This window comes from Cervus canadensis, chromosome 4 (assembly GCF_019320065.1).
Source record: "Cervus canadensis isolate Bull #8, Minnesota chromosome 4, ASM1932006v1, whole genome shotgun sequence".
NCBI lineage: Eukaryota > Metazoa > Chordata > Mammalia > Artiodactyla > Cervidae > Cervus > Cervus canadensis.
In genome coordinates, this window is record NC_057389.1 from 67,330,429 (window position 1) to 67,352,416 (window position 21,988).

The 21,988-nt window shown below is 37.3% G+C and overlaps 1 protein-coding gene across 1 annotated transcript in view; it reads right to left on the reverse strand.

The window, feature by feature from the left end:
- Positions 1-394: 394 nt before the first annotated feature.
- GCSAML (germinal center associated signaling and motility like) overlaps positions 395-21,988 on the reverse strand; it is a 48,500-nt gene continuing 26,906 nt past the window's right edge. Inside the window, exons 3-5 of the mRNA XM_043465667.1 lie at positions 18,552-18,604; positions 3,197-3,225; positions 395-2,282 (exon numbers count right to left, since the gene is read on the reverse strand). Of these exons, the coding sequence (XP_043321602.1) occupies positions 2,049-2,282; positions 3,197-3,225; positions 18,552-18,604 (316 nt within the window). The 3' untranslated portion in view covers positions 395-2,048. The remainder of the gene's footprint in view (positions 2,283-3,196; positions 3,226-18,551; positions 18,605-21,988) is intronic.

Sequence of the window (21,988 nt, forward strand, 5' to 3'; positions counted from 1 at the left end):
AGACTGTGATATATTGGCAACCCTAGCAAACCAATACATCTGAGTACTCAAGTAAATGTATAGCAGCTTTATTTATAATGTCAAAACTGTAAATGCCTCACATACCCATCAGCAAATAATTAGATTAAAAATTATGAGTTATTCATTCAGTAATATACTAATAAAAATGTCAACTACTAATACAAGGTGAAACATTCATTATGCTGAACAAAAGACAGATTATACATTAAAAACAAATACTGAATCTCCACAAGAAATAGGGTATGATTTACAACCAGGTCACATCTATGCTTTTAGATTTCTATATTTCTTTTACTAAACAGTAATATTCATTGTCCTATTGACTGCCCCTTCTCCTATAATTCCATATTATTAAGTATATTAAAATAAGTCATTATCTTGAATATAGTATTTATTACATGTGAAAAATAACTACAAAAGCATACAGAGAAAAAATAATTTTGTCATTTCCTAAAGCTGACTGATTTCTACAAGGTAAAACAATTTTGTCATTTCCCAAAGTTGACTAATTTCTACAATAAAAAACAGTTTTGTCATTTCTGAAGGTTGACTGATTTCTACAATATTTCTACATATTTCAGAAAGGGTGACTTTTCCAGAACTATAAGATTTCTATTAAGTTCTCCTTCCACACATTGAAATCACTTCAAAGGAACACAAGAATTTACCAAGAATAGGGAGTCAAAATTTGTATAAAACCAATAAGTTACACAACTAGAACCCAGCAAATGCTCCATAAATGGTAATTATCTGTATCTTCTATTATATGAGATCATTCCTAATAAATAAGGTAAGTTATATTTTGACATGAGCTATTGCATTCTGTTAATTTGTCCATTTTCTCTGTCTACCCACTCTCTTCCAGGTAGTTCTATAGAGGAGGCAGTAAAGGAGCTCCAGTGTAGAGAAGTGTCTCAGTTTACCTTTTGTTAGAAATTAATGTGCATAGAAGAATAACAGACATTATTTTAGATTAAGTCTAGTATTAAACTAATAACTAGAAACCAGATTCCTTCCTACAGCACATGTCGTTTTAATGAAAAAATATGAAAAACAAAACAGAAAGTTAGCTGACATCTATCTATTGATTTATCCTTGCCAGTAACCTGAAAGGTCAGTATATTGTAGCTATATAAAAATTAATTATTGATGTTTTTTCAATTATGTCGTCCTTTATGTCCTCAGTGGGAAGTTGGCAAGTTGTTTAGACTCTCCTTGAGAATGAAAGTAAAAATAAATGGGTTGTTTACTAATTTGCCTGAATTTTAAAACCAGACACTATTCTTCCTTCTTCGTTAAAAATAACTAGTATTTAAATTAACTAGTATATTGTGAACAAAACTGTAAGTACAAGTATGCTTTCAGTTTTTAGTAAACTTGGAACAAATTTATCTGATTGACTATCAGAAAGTAAGACACTGGGCTACTAAACCTCATTCTTTTTTCCTCATTCCTTTTTTTAAATTGCACTCTCAGCTTTTCCTCTTAGAAAGGCCAATATCAAACCCTGTTAATTCTTAAATTGCTACCACAAATTTACATGCAAAATCTCCAGTATGCAGAAAAGGCAAAATTGAAGTAAATACTCAGTTAGCAAAGGTTCTGGTCACTGGTCTTATTATGTTAAGAATTTATTGAGTAGATTACACCTCAAAAATTAAATAGGTAATTAGGACTGTGAATGCTGGCCTCTGAAATTTGGAAAGTAGAATTGGAGTTGGATATTCTAAGTAACATATGTGTAGATGTTTATTGTTCTAGGGAGGACCCCCCCCTACAATTTCCACATCCTCAAACCTTACAAAGAAAAAGAGATCGAATACTCTATATCATTATATCAACTTATGTGGCTTTACCCAAACCATGTTGATGAGATATTTCAGTTTCTTAATGTGGTACAGTGAAAGAATATCATTTACAAAATCTGGCCAGAAGTAAAAGTTGCTGTACTGCTGAAAGAGAAAGACTCCCCTGGAGGTCACCATTTGGTCATCTTTGTTACTGGAAGATAATGAGGCAGGAGTATTCTATTGAGGAAGCACAATTTCGTAATCATTCTCAGCTGTACAGGAAGAAGACCTAATAGTGCAAGGTTTCCTGAGAAGGGCATATTCTGTTTCTGGCCCTTCCCTTAATGGTCTCACTCTCTTTGCGACATTCTCATAACCATCATCGTTGGAGTTCAGGGAGGGTCTCCGATAGGGACTGTGATTAATGACAGAGTAACATACTTCTTCACAACCACTGACATTCTCATTTTCCTGCAAGTACAAAGAAAAAAGAAATCAAGGATCTAGAATCAATCATCAGATTTGAACTCTGTACTCCACCATCCCTCCTTTTTTCTTGTCTAATGATGATCTTGCACCTCAGGTATTCAAGGCCCTCTCTCCAAGCCCTGATGTCTTAAAGACTTCATTTTAGCAACATATCCTATGCTTCAAACTACCACTAATTCTGTTTTCATTTCACTACAAATAATAAAAAAGAATAACAAGACACTGTTATCTCCCTGAACATCTAGAGAAAAGTAGTTGTATACTTTATGTCACACATACTGAGGTATACTATATGCAACAATCAGAATCACAGATCTATAAGTAATTAATCAAATTGCAAATTCTTCATAGGATAAAATTTAATTAATGTAATGAGAATCTAAATACATTTTAAATTGTATGGACCATGAAAGAAAAATTAAAATACTGCTAATTAAATCAATAAAATGTTTGTGATATAATATTAAAAAGAATAAGTGTTTTTTCATCTGTTGATTGATATCCACCATGTTTATAAATATAAAAGCTAAGTCCTGGACATAAAGATTAAAAGGAAAGGTGGAAAGCTAAAAAATAATATATGTTTTATGGTGGTCAGATTGTAGTTGCAAATTTGATTTACTTTTGTTATAGTAGCTTTGAAAATAAAAATATTAGACTTTGGTAGACTTGAGAAAACAATACAAACTTACCTATCACCTAAATTTGTTAAAATATTTTTATTTTTTTATTTCTTTCTATTTTTGCATTAGAATTACCAGGACTAATATTTAAACTATGAAAATCTTTGATAAATCCATTCAGAAATTGCATGTTAAGGAAGATCTACAAGTAGGTTTGTATGAAGTTGTCTGTATTTTGCATTTATCAGACAAATGTAACAATGATTGTATTACCTGATTAGAAGTGGATGGAACACCTTTACCTGGAGGGTAAAAAATAAAAAGAAAGCAATCTAAGAGTTTTGGGACATCACAAATTGAGGGTAAGAAGATAGTGAAAGTGTAGGAAAAAATGATGAAAACTTCGAAGAGGTCCACTGTCTAAACATGTCATAATTCCATGTTATTATTGAGGTTCTTAAGGAAGGACACATCTTTGGGGGCAACAACAGTACTATCTTTCTTAAGGAAGGACACATCTTTGGGGGCAACAACAGTACTATCTTTCTGTGTAAATGATATATAATGAAGTTGGTGACTAAAAGTAAATTTTGAAGCTGGATAATAAAATTTTGTTGATAAATATGCTATGACAATACAAAATGGCAAGTATAAATAAAAAATAATTATGGCTATAAAATTAAGATATAAATTTTATAAAGTTATCATAGGAAAATCATACAATTCTTAAGATGAACAGTCATTATAGAGATAGGTACTGACATAACAAAAGTGACTATATCAAATTAAATACAGATTCAATTTGATTACAGCTATAAATACTGAATTATACATCTGTTAATCTAAGATTCACTGCTAATATTTTTAATAAATATGTTAGAACTACAGGTTACTATATTTAGACTACTAAATATAGTAAAATCCCAGTTTGTAAAAGGAACATTGAATGATTCTTAACATCTACAACTTAATAGGCTTGAAAGTGATTGTGAGCAAAATCATAGAATATGTTAAATATACAGATTCTGTATAACAACAGTATGCTAGTAACTTTTAACACCTCTTTGTTCTTCACAGAAAAGTCACATTCAATGCACTGATTTCAAGTATGAAATGTTATATTTATCCATATAAAAATATATCTTTATAAATATCATAGTTTGTAATGAATCAATTAACCAAGTATGTTTTAAAATTAGTATTGTTTTATAATCAGAAACTGAGGGAATTATGTAGCTTGAGCACAATTCAATTGTAGCATTAGTGACAATTTGGAGAACCAAGCACAAGTATGAAAGGCATGAAAAAAATCATACACCAGTGGGTGAAGTAGTTACAGCTTTTGGTGCTGAAAATCTTAACATATTTAAAAACAAGCATATTTATTCTAAGGTTAAAAATGTGAAACATGCCTTCCTTGTGCTAAAGGTCAGCTAAATTCATATCCAGAGTAGACTTCTTATTTGAAGTTAGAACATTGAAAAAATATATATATATGAGGCTTAGAACCAGAATGGAAATATCTGAGAAAATTTCTGATGATGGCAATTAACCTGAATTCCAAACTCCAAGAAAGATCATTGTGTCACATGAGGTGTTCTCTCTGGTCTTGGAGAGTGGGACTCATCTTTCCTTGATTGAAAACCCTGAAATTTATCTTGCAAAGGAAGGTCAGCCAATATCTCCTACCAAGAATACATTATCTTATTCATACTGAAGACAAAAATCAGATCCAAGCATACCCTTGACATAAAGTAGATTATAAAAGAAAGAGAGAGAGGACAGGGATACCACTTTCTCTCCCACAAATTCATCAAAAGAACATTTGAACACTGAGAAAATTCCACGAAACAACTTATGAACACTTGCAGAGGACACCAGGCACCCAGAAAGGCAGCCCATTGTCTTCGAAAGGAGGTAGGACAAAATATAAAAAATAAAGAGAAACAAAAGAGTTAGGGATGGAGACCAGTCCTGGGAGGGAGTCGTAAAAGAGGAGAAGTTCCAAACACCAGGAAACCCTCTCACCAGCAGGTCTGTGGGGAGTCTTGCAATCTCAGAGGACAACATAACCAGGTGGAAAAATAAATAAAACCCACAGATTACACGCCTAACGGCAACTCCCAGCGGAGAAGTAGCCCAGATGCTCACATCCACTACCAGCAAGCGGGGACTGAACAGGGAGGCACGCGCTGCATTGCTTAGGGTAAAGACCAGGCCTGAATGCCCTGCGGGCAATCTGAGGGAGCTAATGTGAGATAGCAACTCAAACTGAGGGATAGCTAGAGAGAGAGAAAAAAGAGAGAGAGAACATTCCCGCAAAAAGCCCTAACCTTAGACACTGCCAGCCTGCTCACAGAGCAAAGGACTGAGTGAATACCAGGGGAGAGCTAGCCAGCAGCAGACTGGCCCATCCCCCTCTGGAGGCAGAAAGGCAGGTGGACAGCAGCCAGAGCCGGAAAGGGGCAATCTCGGCCCCAGAGATGGCATCCTCTACCAAACTGTGAGCAGGCTCCTAGTTGATAACCAAGTCTTCCAGGGATCCTGGACAGTTGACATACATCAGAAAGGTCTCAACCAGAGATCAGCTCCCCAGAAGAGACACAGGGCACACCTGAGACGGTGCTCCCACTGCACACCCAGGAAACTGAGTGGCTGGGATGGGGGAGGTGGTAAGATGCCCTGCACCTGGGGAGTGTGTGCTCACCAAGCACCTTGTCATCTGAGCTGCTTGGACCTGGGAAGGGCACAAATCACAGGCCCAGCTGAGTCTGTGCCTTGGTGGAGTACCCGAGAACCTGAACTTGAGCAGCTTAGACCTGGGAAGTGCATGCAACCCAGGGCCCACTTTAGACAGTTCCCCTGCAGAGCAACCTGGAGCCTGAGCAGTGTAGACTATAAAAGCACACACTCCGTGAGTGGGGGCAAACCCAGTGTGGCCAAAACACTGTGAGCACTCCCCACACACACCAGTGATACTTGTTTGCAGTGTTCCTCTCTCCCCACAGCATGACTGAACAAGGGAGCCTAAATAAGTGACCACCTTCACCCCCTTGTTTCAGGGTGGAAATTAGACACTGAAGAGACTTGCAAACAGAAGAAGCCAAAATAAACAGAGGGAACCACTTTGGAAGTGACAAGTGCAACAGATTAAAACCTTGTAGTTATCACTGATTACATTGGAAGGGGCCTGTAGATCTTGAGAAGTATAAGCTGGAACAAGGAACTATCTGAAACTGAACTGACCCCACACTGCCCACAACAGCTCCAAAAGAAATTCCTACATATAATTTACTATTATCATTTTTAATTTTTTTTATTTTCTTTTATTTTTAAGTCCTCTTACTCCTTTAATTTTCATTTTTATAACCTACTATTACCTTGCAAAAAAAAAAAAGACCCTATTTTTAAAGCAAACTTCATATTATTTTTTATAATTTTTGTGATTTTTGTTTTGCTTTTTTAATATTGTACTTTTGAGAGTCCAATCTGGACTCAATTTTTAATCTTTGCTTTTTGGTATTTGTTATCAATTTTGTACCTTTAAGAATCCAATCTTCAGTACCCATTTTTACTTAGGACAGTGATTACTGGCTTGATTGCCCTCTCTCCCTTTTGACTCTCCTTTTTCTCCCCTATGTCACTTCTGTCTCCTCCCTCCACCTTCACTTCTCTACCCAACTCTGTGAATCTCTTTGGGTATTCTGGGCTGTGGAGAACACTTAGGGAACTGATTACTGGCTGAACTGTCTCTCTCCTTTTGACCCCCCCCCCCCTCCTCAGGGTCACCTCTATCTCCTTCCTCCCTCTTCTCTTCTTTATGTAACTCCATGAACCTCTCTCTGGGTGTTCCAGGCTGTGGAGAGCACATAGGGATTTCATTACTGGCTAGATTGTTCTCTCCCCTGCTGATTCCCCCTATTCTCCAACTGGTCACCTCTATCTCCCACCTCCCTCTTCTCTTCTCTGTGTAACTCACCTAACCTTTCTGGGTGTCCCTCATTGTGGAGAATCTTTTCTCCATTAACCTAGGTGTTTTATCATTGGTGCTGTATGGATGGAGAAGTCTGGAGGCTACTCTAAGAATAAGACTGAAAACTAGAGGCAGGAGGCTTAAGTACAAAACTGGAAAACAACAGAGAACTCCTGAATCCAGGGAACATTAATAGATAAAAGCTCATCCAAAAGCCTCCATACCTACACTGAAACCAAGCTCCACCCAAGAGCCAACAAGTTCCAGAGCAAGACATACCATGCAAATTCTCCAGCAACACAGGAACATAGCCCTGAGCTTTAATATACAGGCTGCCCAAAGTCAAACCAAACCCATAGACATATCAAAACTCACTACTGGACACTTCACTGCACTCCAGAGAGAATAAATCCAGATCCACCCACCAGAACATTGACACAATCTTCCCTAACCAGGAAACCTTGACAAGCCACCCGTCCAACCCAACCCATGGGAGGAACCTCCACAATAAAGAGGAACCACAAACTGCCAAAATACAGAAAGGCCACCCTAAACACAGCAATCTAAACAAGATGAAAAGGCAGAGAAATACTCAGCAGGTAAAGGAACATGATAAATGCCCATCAAACCAAGCAAAAGAGGAGGCAATAGGGAGTCTACCTGAAAAAGAATTCAGAATAATGATAATAAAAATGATCCAAAATCTTAAAAACAAAATGGAAGTACAGATAAATAGCCTGGAGACAAGGATTGAGAAGATGCAAGAAATGTTTAACAAGGACCTTGAAGAAATTAAAAAGAGTCAATCAATAATGAATAATGCAATAAATGAGATCAAAAACACTCTGCAGGGAACCAACAGTAGAATAACAGAGGCTGAAGATAGGATAAGTGAGGAAGACGATAGAATGGAGGAAATAAACGAAGCAGAGAGGAAAAAAGAAAAAAGAATTGAAAAAAATGAGGACAACCTCAGAGACCTCTGTGACAATGTCAAATGCCCCAACATTCGAATCATAGGAGTCCCAAAAGAAGAAGACAAAAAGAAAGGCCGTGAGAAAATACTTGAGGAGATAATAGTTGAAAACTTCCCTAAAATGGGGAAGGAAATAGTCACCCCAGTCCAAGAAACCCAGAGAGTCCCAAACAGGATAAACCCAAAGTGAAACACCCCAAGACACATATTAATCAAATTAACAAAGATTAAATACAAAGAACAAATATTAAAAGCAACAAGGGAAAAGCAACAAATAACACACAAGGGGATTCCCATGAGGATAACAGCTGATCTATCAATAGAAACTCTTCAGGCCAGAAGGAAATGGTCAGACATACTTAAAGTGATGAAAGAAAAAAACCTACAACCCGGGTTACTATACCCAGCAAGGATCTCATTCAGATATGAAGGAGAATTCAAAAGCTTTACAGACAAGCAAAAGCTGAGAGAATTCAGCACCACCAAACCAGCTCTTCAACAAATGCTAAAGGATCTTCTCTAGATAGGAAATGCAGAAAGGTTGTATAAACGTGAACCCAAAACAACAAAGTAAATGGCAACGGGACCACACCTATCAATAACTACCTTAAATGTAAATGGGTTGAATGCCCCAACCAAAAGACAAAGATTGGCTGAATGGATACAAAAACAAGACCCCTATATATGCTGTCTACAAGAGACCCACCTCAAAACAAAGGACATACAGACTGAAAGTGGGGGGCTGGAAAAAGATATTTCATGCAAATGGAGACCAAAAGAAAGCAGGAGTAGCAATACTCATATCAGATAAAACAGACTTTGAAATAAAGGCTGTGAAAAGAGACAAAGAAGGACACTACATAATGATCAAAGGATCAATCCAAGAAGAAGATATAACAATTATAAATATATATGCACCCAACATGGGGGCACCCCAATATGTAAGGCAACTGCTAACAAGTATGAAAGGGGAAATTAACAATAACACAATAATAGTGGGAGACTTTAATATCACACTCACACCTATGGATAGATCAACTAACAGAAAATTAGCAAGGTAATACAAACTTTAAATGATACAATGGACCAGTTAGACCTAATTGATATCTATAGGACATTTCACCCCAAAACAATGAATTTCACCTTTTTCTCAAGCGCACACAGAACCTTCTCCAGGATAGATCACATCCTGGGCCATAAATCTAGCCTTGGTAAATTCAAAAAAATTGAAATCATTCCAAGCATCTTTTCTGACCACAATGCAGTGTCAGCTACAAGAAAAAGAGCTATTAAAAATTCCATCATATGGAGGAACAACACGCTTCTGAATAACCAACAAATCAGCAAAAAAATCAAAAAAGAAATCAAAATATGCATAGAAACAAATGAAAATTAAAACACAACAACCCAAAACTTATGGGACACTGTAAAAGCAGTGCTAAGGGGAAGGTTCATAGCAATACAGGCTTACCTCAAGAAACAAGAAAAAAGTCAAATAAATAACCTAACTCTATACCTACAGCAAGGAAATGGCAACCCACTCCAGTATTCTTGCCTAGAGAATCCCATGGACAGAGGAGCCTGGTAAGCTACAGTCCACGGGGTCGCAAAGAGTCAGACACGACTCAGCAAGTTCACTCACTCACTCACACCTACAGCAACTAGAAAAAGAAGAAATGAAGAACCCCAGGGTTAGTAGAAGGAAGGAATCTGAAAAATTAGGGCAGAAATAAATGCACAAGAAACAAAAGAGACCATAGCAAAAATGAACAAAGCTAAAAGCTGGTTCTTTGAGAAGATGAATAAAATAGACAAACCATTAACCAGACTCATTAAGAAACAAAGGGAGAAGGATCAAATCAACAAAATTAGAAATGAAAATGGAGAAACCACAACAGACAACACAGAATTACAAAGGATGATAACAGACTACTATCAGCAACTATATGCCAATAAATTGGACAACTCAGAAGAAATGGACAAATTTCTAGAAGAGTATAACTTTCCAAAACTTAACCAGGAAGAAATAGAACATCTTAGCATACCCATCACAAGCACGGATTTTAAAACTGAGTCAGAAATCTTCCAGCAAACAAAAGCCCAGGACCAGATGGCTTCACAGCTGAATTCTACCAAAAATTTAGAGAAGAGCTAACACCTATCCTACTCAAACTGTTCCAGAAAATTGCAGAGGAAGGTAAACTTCCAAACTCATTCTATGAGGCTGCAATCACCCTAATACCAAAACCAGACAAAGATGCCACACAAAAAAAGAAAAGAAAAGAAAAGGCCAATATCACTGATGAACATAGATGCAAAACTCCTTAACAAAATCCTAGCAAACAGAATCCAACAACATATTAAAAAGATCATACATCATGACCAAGTGGGATTTATCCCAGGGATGCAAGGATTCTTTAATATCCACAAATCAATCAATGTAATACACCACATTAACAAATCAAAAGATAAAACCCATATGATTATCTCAATAAATGTAGAGAAAGCCTTTGACAAAATTCAATACCCATTTATGATTAAAAATCGTCCTGAAAGCAGGCTTAGAAGGAACATACCTCAACTTAATAAAAGCTATATATGATAAACCCACAGCAAACATTATCATCAATGGTGAAAAATTGAAAGCATTTCCCCTAAAGTCAGGAACAAGACAAGGGTGCCCACTCTCACCACTATTATTCAACACAGTTTTGGAAGTTATAGCCACAGCAATCAGAGAAGAAAAACAAATAAAAGAAATCCTGATTGGAAAATAAGAAGTAAAACTCTCACTGTTTGCAGATGACATGATCCTCTACATAGAAAACCCTAAAGACTCCACCAGAAAATTACTAGAGCTAATCAATGAATATACTAAAGTTGCAGGATATAAAATTAACACACAGAAATCCCTTGCATTCCTATACACTAACAATGAGAAAAAAAAGAAAGAAAAAGAAATTAAGGAAACAATACCATTCACCATTGCAACAAAAAGAATAAAATACTTAGGAATAAATCTACCTAAAGAAACAGAAGACCTATATATAGAAAACTATAAAACACTAATGAAAGAGATCAAAGAGGACACAAATAGGTGGAGAAATATACCATGTTCATGGATTGGAAAAATCAATATAGTGAAAATGAGTATACTACCAAAAGTAATCTGTAGACTCAATGCAATCCCTATCAAGCTACCAACGGTAACTTTTCACAGAACTGGAACAAATAATTTCACAATTTGTATGGAAATACAAAAAACCTCGAATAGCCAAAGCGGTCTTGAGAAAGAAGAATGGAACTGGAGGAATCAACCTGCCTGACTTCAGGCTACACTACAAACCCAGAGTCATCAAGACAGTATGGTACTGGCACAAAGACAGAAATATAGATCAATGGAACAAAATAGAAAGCCCAGAAATAAATCCACGCACCTATGGACACCTGATCTTTGACAAAGGAGGCAAGAATATACAATGGAGAAAGACAATCTCTTTAACAAGTGGTGCTGGGAAAACTGGTCAACCACTTGTAAAAGAATGAAACTAGAACACTTTCTAACACCATTCACAAAAATAAACTCAAAATGGATTAAAGATCTAAACCAGATCAAAGACCAGAAAGTATAAACCTCCTAGAGGAAAATATAGGCAAAACACTCTCTGACATAAATCACAGCAGGATCCTCTATGACCCACCTCCCAGAGTAATGGAAATAAAAGCAAAAATAAACAAATGGGATCTAATTAAATTTAAAAGCTTTTGCACAACGAAGGAAACTATAAACAAGGTGAAAAGACAGCCTTCAGAATGGGAGAAAATAGAAAATGAAGCAACTGACAATGAATTAATCTCAAAAGTATACAAGCAACTCCTGTAGCTCAATTCCAGAAAAATAAATGACCCAATCAAAAAATGGGCCAAAGAACTAAAAAGACATTTCTCCAAAGAAGACATACAGATGGCTAACAAACACATGATAAGATGCTCAACATCACTCATTAGCAGAGAAATGCAAATCAAAACCACAATGAGGTACTATCTCATGCCAGTCAGAATGGCTGCTATCCAAAAGTCTACAAACAATAAATGCTGGAGAGGATGTGGAGAAATTAAGGAAACCCTCTTACACTGTTGGTGGGAATGCAAACTAGCACACTGCCACTGTGGAGAACAGTGTAGACATTTCTTAAAAAACTGGAAATAGAACTGCCATATGATCCAGTAATCCCACTGCTGGGCATACACACCGAGGAAACCAGAAGTGAAATAGACACATGTACCCCAATGTTCATTGCAGCACTGTTTGTAATAGCCAGGACATGGAAGCAACCTAGATGTCCATTGGCAGACTAATGGATAAGAAAGCTGTGGTACATATACACAATGGAATATTACTCAGCCATTAAAAAGAATGCATTTGAATCAGTTCTAATGAGGTGGGTGAAACTGGAGCCTATTATACAGAGTGAAGTAAGTCAGAAAGAAAAACACCAATAAAGTATATTAAAGCATATATATGGAATTTAGAAAGATGGTAACGATGACCCTACATGCGAGACAGCAAGAGACATAGATATAATAGTACAGTCATTTGGACTCTGTGGGAGAAGGCTAGGGTGGGATGATTTGAGAGAATAGCATTGAAACATGTATATTATCATATGTGAAACAGACCTCCGGTCCAGGTTTGATGCATGAGATAGGGTGCTCAGGGCTGGTGCACTAGGATGATCCTGAGGGATGATGGGGAGGGAGTTGGGAGGGGGGTTCATGATGGGGAACACACGTACACCCATGGCTGATTCATGTCAATGTATGGCAAAAACCACTACCATATTGTGAAGTAATTAGCCTCCAATTAAAATAAATAAATTTTTAAAAAAGAAAGAGAATATTTTCCTTTCTATTTACGCTCTTAATATGTATTCACAACCTGCCCAAATCAAACAAACAAAAGTGTGAATTCAGCAACACTGTGTTGTTACTGAATTGATTCTGTGAGTCCTAGATTATTAAACAAAGCACACATATGGTATGGAACGGAATGAATGTCTAGATACTGATGCACTTATCAGAAAGTCTGGACTCAATACTGCAATTCACAGAGTTGAGAGGCACATCTAATTATTAACTAGAGTGGCTGCCTAGGAATTGATCTCAGTAATGGCCTGTATAAAAAGGCATTACTGCTTCAGGTTGTAATTGTCTCCTATTACTGCTGCCATGAAATTAAAAGACGCTTGCTCCCTGGAAGAAAAGCTATAACAAACATAGTGTACTAAAAAACAGAGACATCACTTTGCTGACAAAAGTCTGTATAGTCAAAGATATGGTTTTTCCAGTAGTGCTATGGTTGTGAGCTGGACCATAACTGAAGGCTGAGTGCCAAAGAATTGATGCTTTTGAACTGTGGTGCTTATGAAGACTCTTTCAGAGTCCCTTGGACAGCAAGGAGATCAAACCAGTCAATCCCAAAGAAAATAGACCCTGAATACTCACTGGAAGGACTTATACTGAAGCTTCAATACTTTGGCCACCTGATGCTGTTAGGGAAATTAAACTTCCCTTGTAGCTCAGTCAGTAGTCTGCCTCCAGTGCAGGAGAACTGGATTCCATTCCTGGGTCAGGAAGATCCCCTGGGGAAGGAAATGGCAACCCACTCCAGTTTTCTTGCCTGGAGAATCCCATGGACAAAGTAGCCTGGCAGGTTACAGTCTATGGCGTTGCAACAGTCGGACATGACTGAGAGACTAAGTACACACACGCACACACACACACACACACACACACACATACAATCCTATTTAGGCTTCAGAGACAAAGCAGAGCAGGCCTCTGACTTTGCTTCTAACCTGCCTGGACACTGCCCTGACTGGGAGTGACTGGGAGTGACTGCCTGCTGTGAGTGCAGGACTTTCAGTACTTTAGAAAAAATGGGGGAAGAATCTTGAGATTGTTGAGCCTCTGAAGGGGGCCTTGCCAACCAAGCCCCAGGCTTAACAACATTCCAAGTTTTACAAGACAAATCAAACAGAATTAACATGAAACTAGGCTTGCAATTTGGTCACAGATTGATGATGATATCAGTTTGCATCTGTCCTGGGATTATAAATGGGAGACCCAAACTGCAGTCTTTGAAGTCTCACCCATGGATTAGATATGCTGCCTGGGACCCTTTCCCAATTGGTTATAAATGGGAGACCCAAACTGCAGTCTTTGAAGTCTCACCCATGGATTAGATATGCTGCCTGGGACCCTTTCCCAATTGGGACTCCAGATGTGCTGTGACACGGGACTTCCCAGAGCTGATTGAGTCTGAATGTTGGTCAAAGCCCAATTTGGTGATGTATCTTCTGCTCTTTCTATTTGTCCTTTCTTTTAATGTTAGTGTATTGAAAGTAAGCTAGATAATTCTCTAATAAATATCTGTGTTATTTATTTCTATATAACCAGTGGCTTATTTTGTTAACAAATCTTGTGAACCTGAGATGAAAGTGAAAACTTTCTGCAAAACAGATGCAAAGAGCTGACCCACTGGAAAGACCCTGATGCTGGGAAAGATTGAGGGCAGGATGAGAAGGGGGCAACAGAGGATGAGATGGTTGGATGGCATCATCGACTTAATGGACATGAGTTTGAGTAATCTCTGGGAGTTAAGGACAGGAAAGCCTGGTGTGCTGCCATCCATGGAGTTGCAGAGTCAGACATGACTGAGTGACTGAACAAAAACTGCTGTAAGAAGTTATCACAAACCTGATGGCTTAAAACAATGCAAGTTTATTACTAATATCTCACAGTTTTAGATATTAGAATTCTGAGTCTCACTGGGCCAAAATCAAGATGTTGACATGGCTGCATTCCTTTCTGGAGATTCTAAAGGAGACTCAATTTCTTTGCCTTTTCCGGCTTCTGGAAGCTGCACTCATTCCTTGGATCATTATCCTTTCCACTGCTACAAACAAGCAATAGCTGTTTGAGTTTTTCTTATGCAGCATCACTCTGACACTGTGCTGACACTCTGACACTCTGACACTCTACTTCTCTCTTCTACATTTTAAGAGCATTTGTTCATCTCCCCACCTAGAAACCTTGAATCACATATGTAAACTCCCTTTTGACATTTAAAAACATAGTCAAATTTGGATATCTTTGGGTGCCTTTATTCTGTTAATACCTGTTTGCATACTCAATAGCTCAGTCCTGTCCAACTCTTTGTGACCCCATGAGCTATAGTCCACCGGGCTCCTCCGTCCATGGGATTTTCCAAGCAAGAATATTGGAAAAGGTTGCCATTTCCTCCTCCAGGGGATCTTCCCAACTCGGGGATTGAACCCACATCTCCTGTATTGGCAGGAAAATTCTTTACTGCTGAGCCACCTGTGAAACCCCTTATTCTACCTACTACCCATATATTCCTTGTTATAAAGCCAAAAAAGGAAAATATCTAAAGATTTAGGAAAGTAAGAATATTTAAATGAATATACTTCTATAACCTTCTCATCCTTGCCCCAACATCTCAGAAAATGGCAAAGAAAACCTTCCTTTGCCTATGTCCATGAAATAACACATGGTAAGCATCACATTGCTTTCTAAATTGCAAATTTTTCTTGCTGTTTGTATTTTGGTAAGTCTTCTGGCTCTATTATGATTCACACACCATTAATAGACTGCCACATCTTTCCTGCAGTTCAACCCAATAATTATGACTGATCTGTAATTGTTGGAACCAGGAATGGTTGAAGTAACAATCTTCCAAAGGTATGAGAATCTGGACTTAGGTACATCAGCTGATTAGGTTTAGGGGCAGAGCAGATCCCGTATTAAAAAATGAGACACAAGTAGTCCACAGTACAAATGGCAAAAGACTTAAAATTTACCTGTGGTCACTTGAGTGGAAAAGACTAGCCTAAATGACTGCTCTAACAGACCTTTTGGGAAAGAATGAGAAATATGAAGACTACTGATTATCTGATTGTTTTTTGAGCACATAAACAGAGAATATGATACTTTAAATTTGTGGTTCAAAGAGCTGATTAAAGGACCAAGGAAATTTCCCTAAAAGAATCTTATTTTACCTTAGCCCACTAATAGAAGAAGGGAATTTTTTCCTGTGTCTATGTCATAGTGTGTTGAAGGGGTCCATAAGTATATCCAATGAATATCACCATGACTAAAACAAGGGTGAAAGCAGATACGTTGACCAATTTGCAGCAGCATCATATAGATTCTCCTCAACTGGCTCTGGTCCAAATGGAATGTAAACTGACTAAAAGCAATAAAATAAAACCAGAAAATTACTGACTTTAATATCAAAAAGATGCAGAGGTGGTAATTTTGATAACTTTTTCACTTAATTTCCCTTTTTGGCCTCAGTAAATGCGGCTGGGTCTTGGACATTTTCACAAATTTAATTAGATAACTTCATTTGCATTTACTGTTGCAGATGAGGTCTGTTAATTCACTAAAGCAGTGCATTGGCAGATATTTAGATACATTTGCTTTCATGCTTCATTGGTCCTGCTTCATTGGTGTATTTCAGGGTTTTATCAATTTCTGTCTTTCTGTCAATATCTGCTTTGCAGGAACATTGATCATTTCATATATCTGCAGGACATAAAAATAATCTACTATATAGAGGACATAAGGCTGATAGATCCTGGTGAACATAAAGGGACAGGTACCCTGGAATACTTTAGATATATAGTTTGCCAAAGGAAAATGAAGGAACCTTCACCTTGGCGAAGTTTTGGAGGGTGGGTGGTCAGTAGCCTGAATTATTTCAGGATAGCCCCACCTCAATCCGGAGAAGGCAATGACACCCCACTCCAGTACTCTTTTGCCTGGAAAATCCCATGGACGGAGGAGCCTGGTAGGCTGCAGTCCATGGGCTCGCTAAGAGTCGGACACGACTGAGCGACTTCACTTTCACTTTCCACTTTCGTGCATTGGAGAAGGAAATGGCAACCCACTCCAGTGTTCTTGCCTGGAGAATCCCAGGGATGGGGGAGCCTGGTGGGCTGCCTTCCATGGGGTCGCACAGAGTCAGACACGACTGAAGCGACTTAGCAGCAGCAGCAGCGGCCACCTCAATCAATTTGCATCTACTCTTCCTGTAAATAAAAGTGACACAGTATATGGTGAATCTCTTAGGATTTGAGTAAGCCATATATCAGTTGGAATTGGGCTCAAAGGAATAGCAAGAGGGCATCACTATAGATCCCGCAAACATTAAATACTTACAATTTTAAGTTTAGGACTCGGAATTTTAATTAAAAAGGGTAAGTTTGATGAGAAATTTAACTTGCAAAACTGACAAGATGAAACAGAAAATGTGAATAATCTATAACTACAAAAGCGTTTGCATCTAGAAGTGAAAAAAGTTCTTACAATAAACATTTTCCCCAGATACTTTTCCCTAGAAATTTCTACCAAAGATTAGAAAAAAATAAAATCCATCATACAGAAGCTCCTCAAAAGAGTAGAAAGTTTCCAAATCTGGTTCAAGCACCAGCATTCCAGATGTACTGAAACAGGATAGCATCAGACAGTAGAGCAATGGTCAACAATTGAGGATCCAGAGTAGAGTGTGGTGTCAAATAAATGAAGGAAGGAAGAATTTCAGGAGGAAGATGCTGAGCAACATTTTCAAGTGCTAGAGATACAGTGATGGAGATTAAGATTGAATATTGTCTTTTAGAGTCTGTAGTTACATGTGAACAGAGACATTCAGCTTTTTTTAATGTGATCCATACTTAAAAGTATATTTTATATCCTGGTTCAATGTATATATATATATATATACATATATAAAATAGAAATAATTCTCATATAACAATTACATATGCAATGCACTATGATGCTCTTTAAGCTTGTTATTCTAATTATGACTGTGATGCAGTCTGGTAAAATGTATCATTTCATAGTCCATTGAATATGCTTAGTGGAACATTAGTACCAGAAGTAAACTACTCTGAGCTTAGACTGGGAAATGCAAAGTCCCAAATAATGAGGCCATACAATTCTTTCAAGAAGTTTGACTGTAAGATGAGAGGACAGTTGAAGCAATAGTGATAAGAAAATGTGAGTTTTCTTCACAATTGTTCATTTTGAGTAATTGCATGATTATTACAGTGGTAAAGAATTGCCTGCCAATGCAAGAGACACAGTTTCAATCCCTGGATTGGACAGATCCCCTGGAGAAGGAAATGGCAACCCATTGCAATATTCTTGCCTGGGAAATCCCATAAACAGAGGAGCCCGGTGGGCTACAGTCCTTGGGGTCACAAAGAGTCAACACAACCAAGCAACTAAGCAACAACACCTAGATACTATATCAAATGGAGTAAATGCTTTAAAAAAAAAAAAAAAACACCAGATAATGTGACCCTATTTTAAAATTTCAATATATAAATTAAAAAATTGGCAGAGTTTGGTTAATTCCTTCCCCTAGAAATCTATGAAATGCTGCTAGAAATAAATCATGTTCAAATACTACTGTAATACAAAGATTAATGAGATCAGTCTCATGAGACAAAAATAAGTAAAGGACCAGCACATCCCTATAAGGACTCCAAGCAGAATTTCCTCCAGCTGGAACATAGTATCAGAACATCAGCTAATTTGTATGTTTACAACATCCCTAGTATGAAAAATATCATGAAGCAATGACTTACTTTTCTTCTTATCTTGACCTTGATTTTCTATCTCATATGTAGTCACTTCCTGCCTACAAAGGAAAAAGATAATAACATGAGACTCCAGTTCCCTGAAGCCAAAGTTGCACTTGAAAGAACTATTTCATTGCCCTTAACCTAAGCTCATTCTAAATTTATAGTTCAAAGGTTAAATAAAATTAAATGCTTGCTACTCCCTTTTCAGAAAAACCGTGAAATATAGTTAATGCTGTATTGTATAATTGAAATAGGCTCTCACATTTTAAAAAGGTAAATATGTGAGATGATGAATGTTTTAATTACATCAGTGGGGCAATCCATTCAAAATGTATACATAAATCATCAAGTACTCTTTAATTATCTTAAAACTTTGTCTTAAAATTTTATTTTTTAATTATACTTCAATAAAGGTGAAAAAAAGGAAAACCACACAAATCTAAGAAAAGAATGAAAAGTAGAGAACAAATTCCACAAATGCCAACAAAGTATTTTATGAATTTATTGTACTTAGGAATTACTAAATTATTTAGGCCACATATATTGTATATTATCATATATATGAAAAGCATATGTGCAATATAGTGAAACTGAGAATGACCCAAAGGATAATATTGAAATTCAATTTATTTCTCTGCTGTTCTGGATGAGTGAGGACATCTTTAAAGATAAATCATAAGTTCTAGAAATTATAATTACAAACTTGCAGTGACAGACATAAAAAGTATGGGCTAGTGATGAAAGAAATAAGAGATTATCTCTACAGCCACGCAATTCCACACCACATAACAAAGAAGAGACAAAGAGGGCGTGAAGTTGCCAACACAGCTTTTGTTTCCTTTTCCCAGACTCTTAAGGGAAAAAATGGAAGTGACAAAGGATACAACCTATAATGATATTTGCAACTCAAAGAGGGTAATGAATATAAAACAGAGATGTGCTCAGAGCAGAGGGAAGAAAATATTCAATGAGGAGGCAATCAGAGAAAACATACTAAAATCAAAGTCTGAGTCTTAGATTATCTCTTCTCTCCCAAAAAAGTAAAAGTGTTAGATGCTCAATCATGTTTGTGACCCCATGGACTATGGCCCACCAGGCTTCTCTGTCCATGGGATTCTCTGGGCAAGAATACTGGAGTGGGCAGCTATTCTCTCCTCCAGGGTATATTCCCAACCCAGGGATCAAACCCGTGTCTCCTGCATTCTAGGCAGAACCTTTACTGTCTGAGCCTCCAGGGAAGCACTCTCGCTAAACCAATGGACAAATACACACACTACTTTATCTCACAAATGACATGCTTGCACAGCAAGGTCCTAAGCACAAAGTTGCAAGCATGGACTGCACAGATAGATAGATAGATAGATAGATAGATAGATAATAGAAACAATGTAATAAAGACAAGTAAAGAACAAAATTATTAACATACATGGAGCAGGAAAGTGGGCTAGCATAAATCAGGGGGGAAAAATTGAGAGAAATGGCAAAGCTTTTAGAGAAAGTAAAATAGTATTAAAAGCATGGAAGAGTAAAAAAAAACAAGCAGTAGCATAAAAAAACATACTTGAGACTAAAAGGTAAATGGTAGAAAATAAAGAGGTAGAGTGGTTAGAAAAAGAATGATAATTATGAAAAAAAAAAAAGAAATCTTAATATACACATAGTTGTTATTTCAGGTCATGAGAACCAAACAATTAAAACAAAAATATCCAAAGATATTTTTTAAAACGAACTCCTGAAATAAAGACTTGAATCTGAAAATTGATTTTATGGGTGAAAAAAACACAAATCATAGGGAACACTGATGTGTAATAGCTTCTGAACTTCAAGAATAATGAATCCTGGAACATCCATGGGAAAACATTACAGATATAGAATGCAATCAGAACATTAGTTCAGAAACATCAAAAGATATTTTCTGCCTCTTCTCCAGCTACAAAATGTAAAGGGGAGTTGTGAAGAGTCACAGTGAAGGCATAGCCACTCCACCATTTCTACATTTTCCTTTGTGCAGAGAAAGCATAGCTGCAACTTAGGAAATGACTGATTCCTCAAAAATTATTTCCTGTCACCAACAAACATCAAGGTCTTCCTCTCCACCCCCCATACCTTCACACTTTGTAAGACTAGAAAGGGTCATCTCAGAGACAGAAACACAGACCTTGAGATGAAATGATTAGGAAAGGGGTTGAGTACAAAGATATGAAAATCTCATGACTGACAAACAAGTCATGGTGTTTCTGTTAATCTAAGCAGTGGCAAGATATGAGTGTCCAGATATAGATTGCTTTTGCACTGCCTTCTTTTTTTTTTCCCCCCATGAGTGTCCTGTCAAGGTTGGGCAACTGATAGACACTAACAAGTTCAAGCAGTGGTTAAAGCCTTCACAAGCACTTAGTCTATAGAGGAAGATGGAATGTAAAAAGCCAAACTAACAATATAAAGTTACAAGTTAAGAGAAAGGCATAGAAAAATATGAATTGATGCTTTCAAATTGTGGTGCTGGAGAAGACTCTTGAGAGTCCTTTGGACTGCAAGAAAATCAAACCAATCAATCCCAAAGGAAGTAAATCTTGCATTTTCATTGGAAGGACTGACACTGAAGCTGAAGCTCCAATACTTTGGTCACCTGATGCAAAGAGCCGACTCATTGGAAAAGACCCTGATGCTGGGAAAGATGGAGGGCAGGAGGAGATGGGGGTGACAGAGGTTGGATGGCATCATCGACTCAATGGATGTGAGTTTGAGCAAACTCCAGGGATAGTGAAGGACAGGGAAGCCTGACGTGCTACAATCCATGGGGTCATAAGGAGTCAGACACAACTGAGCAACTGAACAACAGCAAAATATAAAGAAAGGGGCAGTGTAGAAAATCGATGTGGTATGGAAATAGCATTCTTACATAGCCTAGTCAAGGAGCTCATAGAAATCATAAGAGCCAGCATCTCCAGAGGAGATATTTTCTGTCACAAACAAGGAAAATGAAACCCATGTGCACTAGCGAAACAGCATGAGCCAGGGCCCCAAGCTGAAGATGATTAGTGGCTTGGAGGATATGACTTCCTGGGAGAAAACAGGTGAGAATGCAGAGTGAGGAATGATATTGGAGACATACACAGGAGTCAATCTATGTTGAATTTTAGTTCATGGTGAAAAGTTTGGATTTTATTCTAGGTGTAATAGAAAAACATATATGGGTTTTAAGGGAAAGACATGATTAGATTTATATTTCCCCAAATTATCCTAAATATGTGGAATAGGTTAGAATTGTGGTCATTCCAAATAACCAACCAGAAACAAATATCCTTTATATCAGCTATTCATTCATGCATTTGCATTATATAACTATTAAGAAACAAAATATGTGTACTAATGACCCAGTTTTCATGTTTAGAGTCTCCATCTAACATTCTGCCAAGTCTTAGAGGCAATCGCCAAAGGAT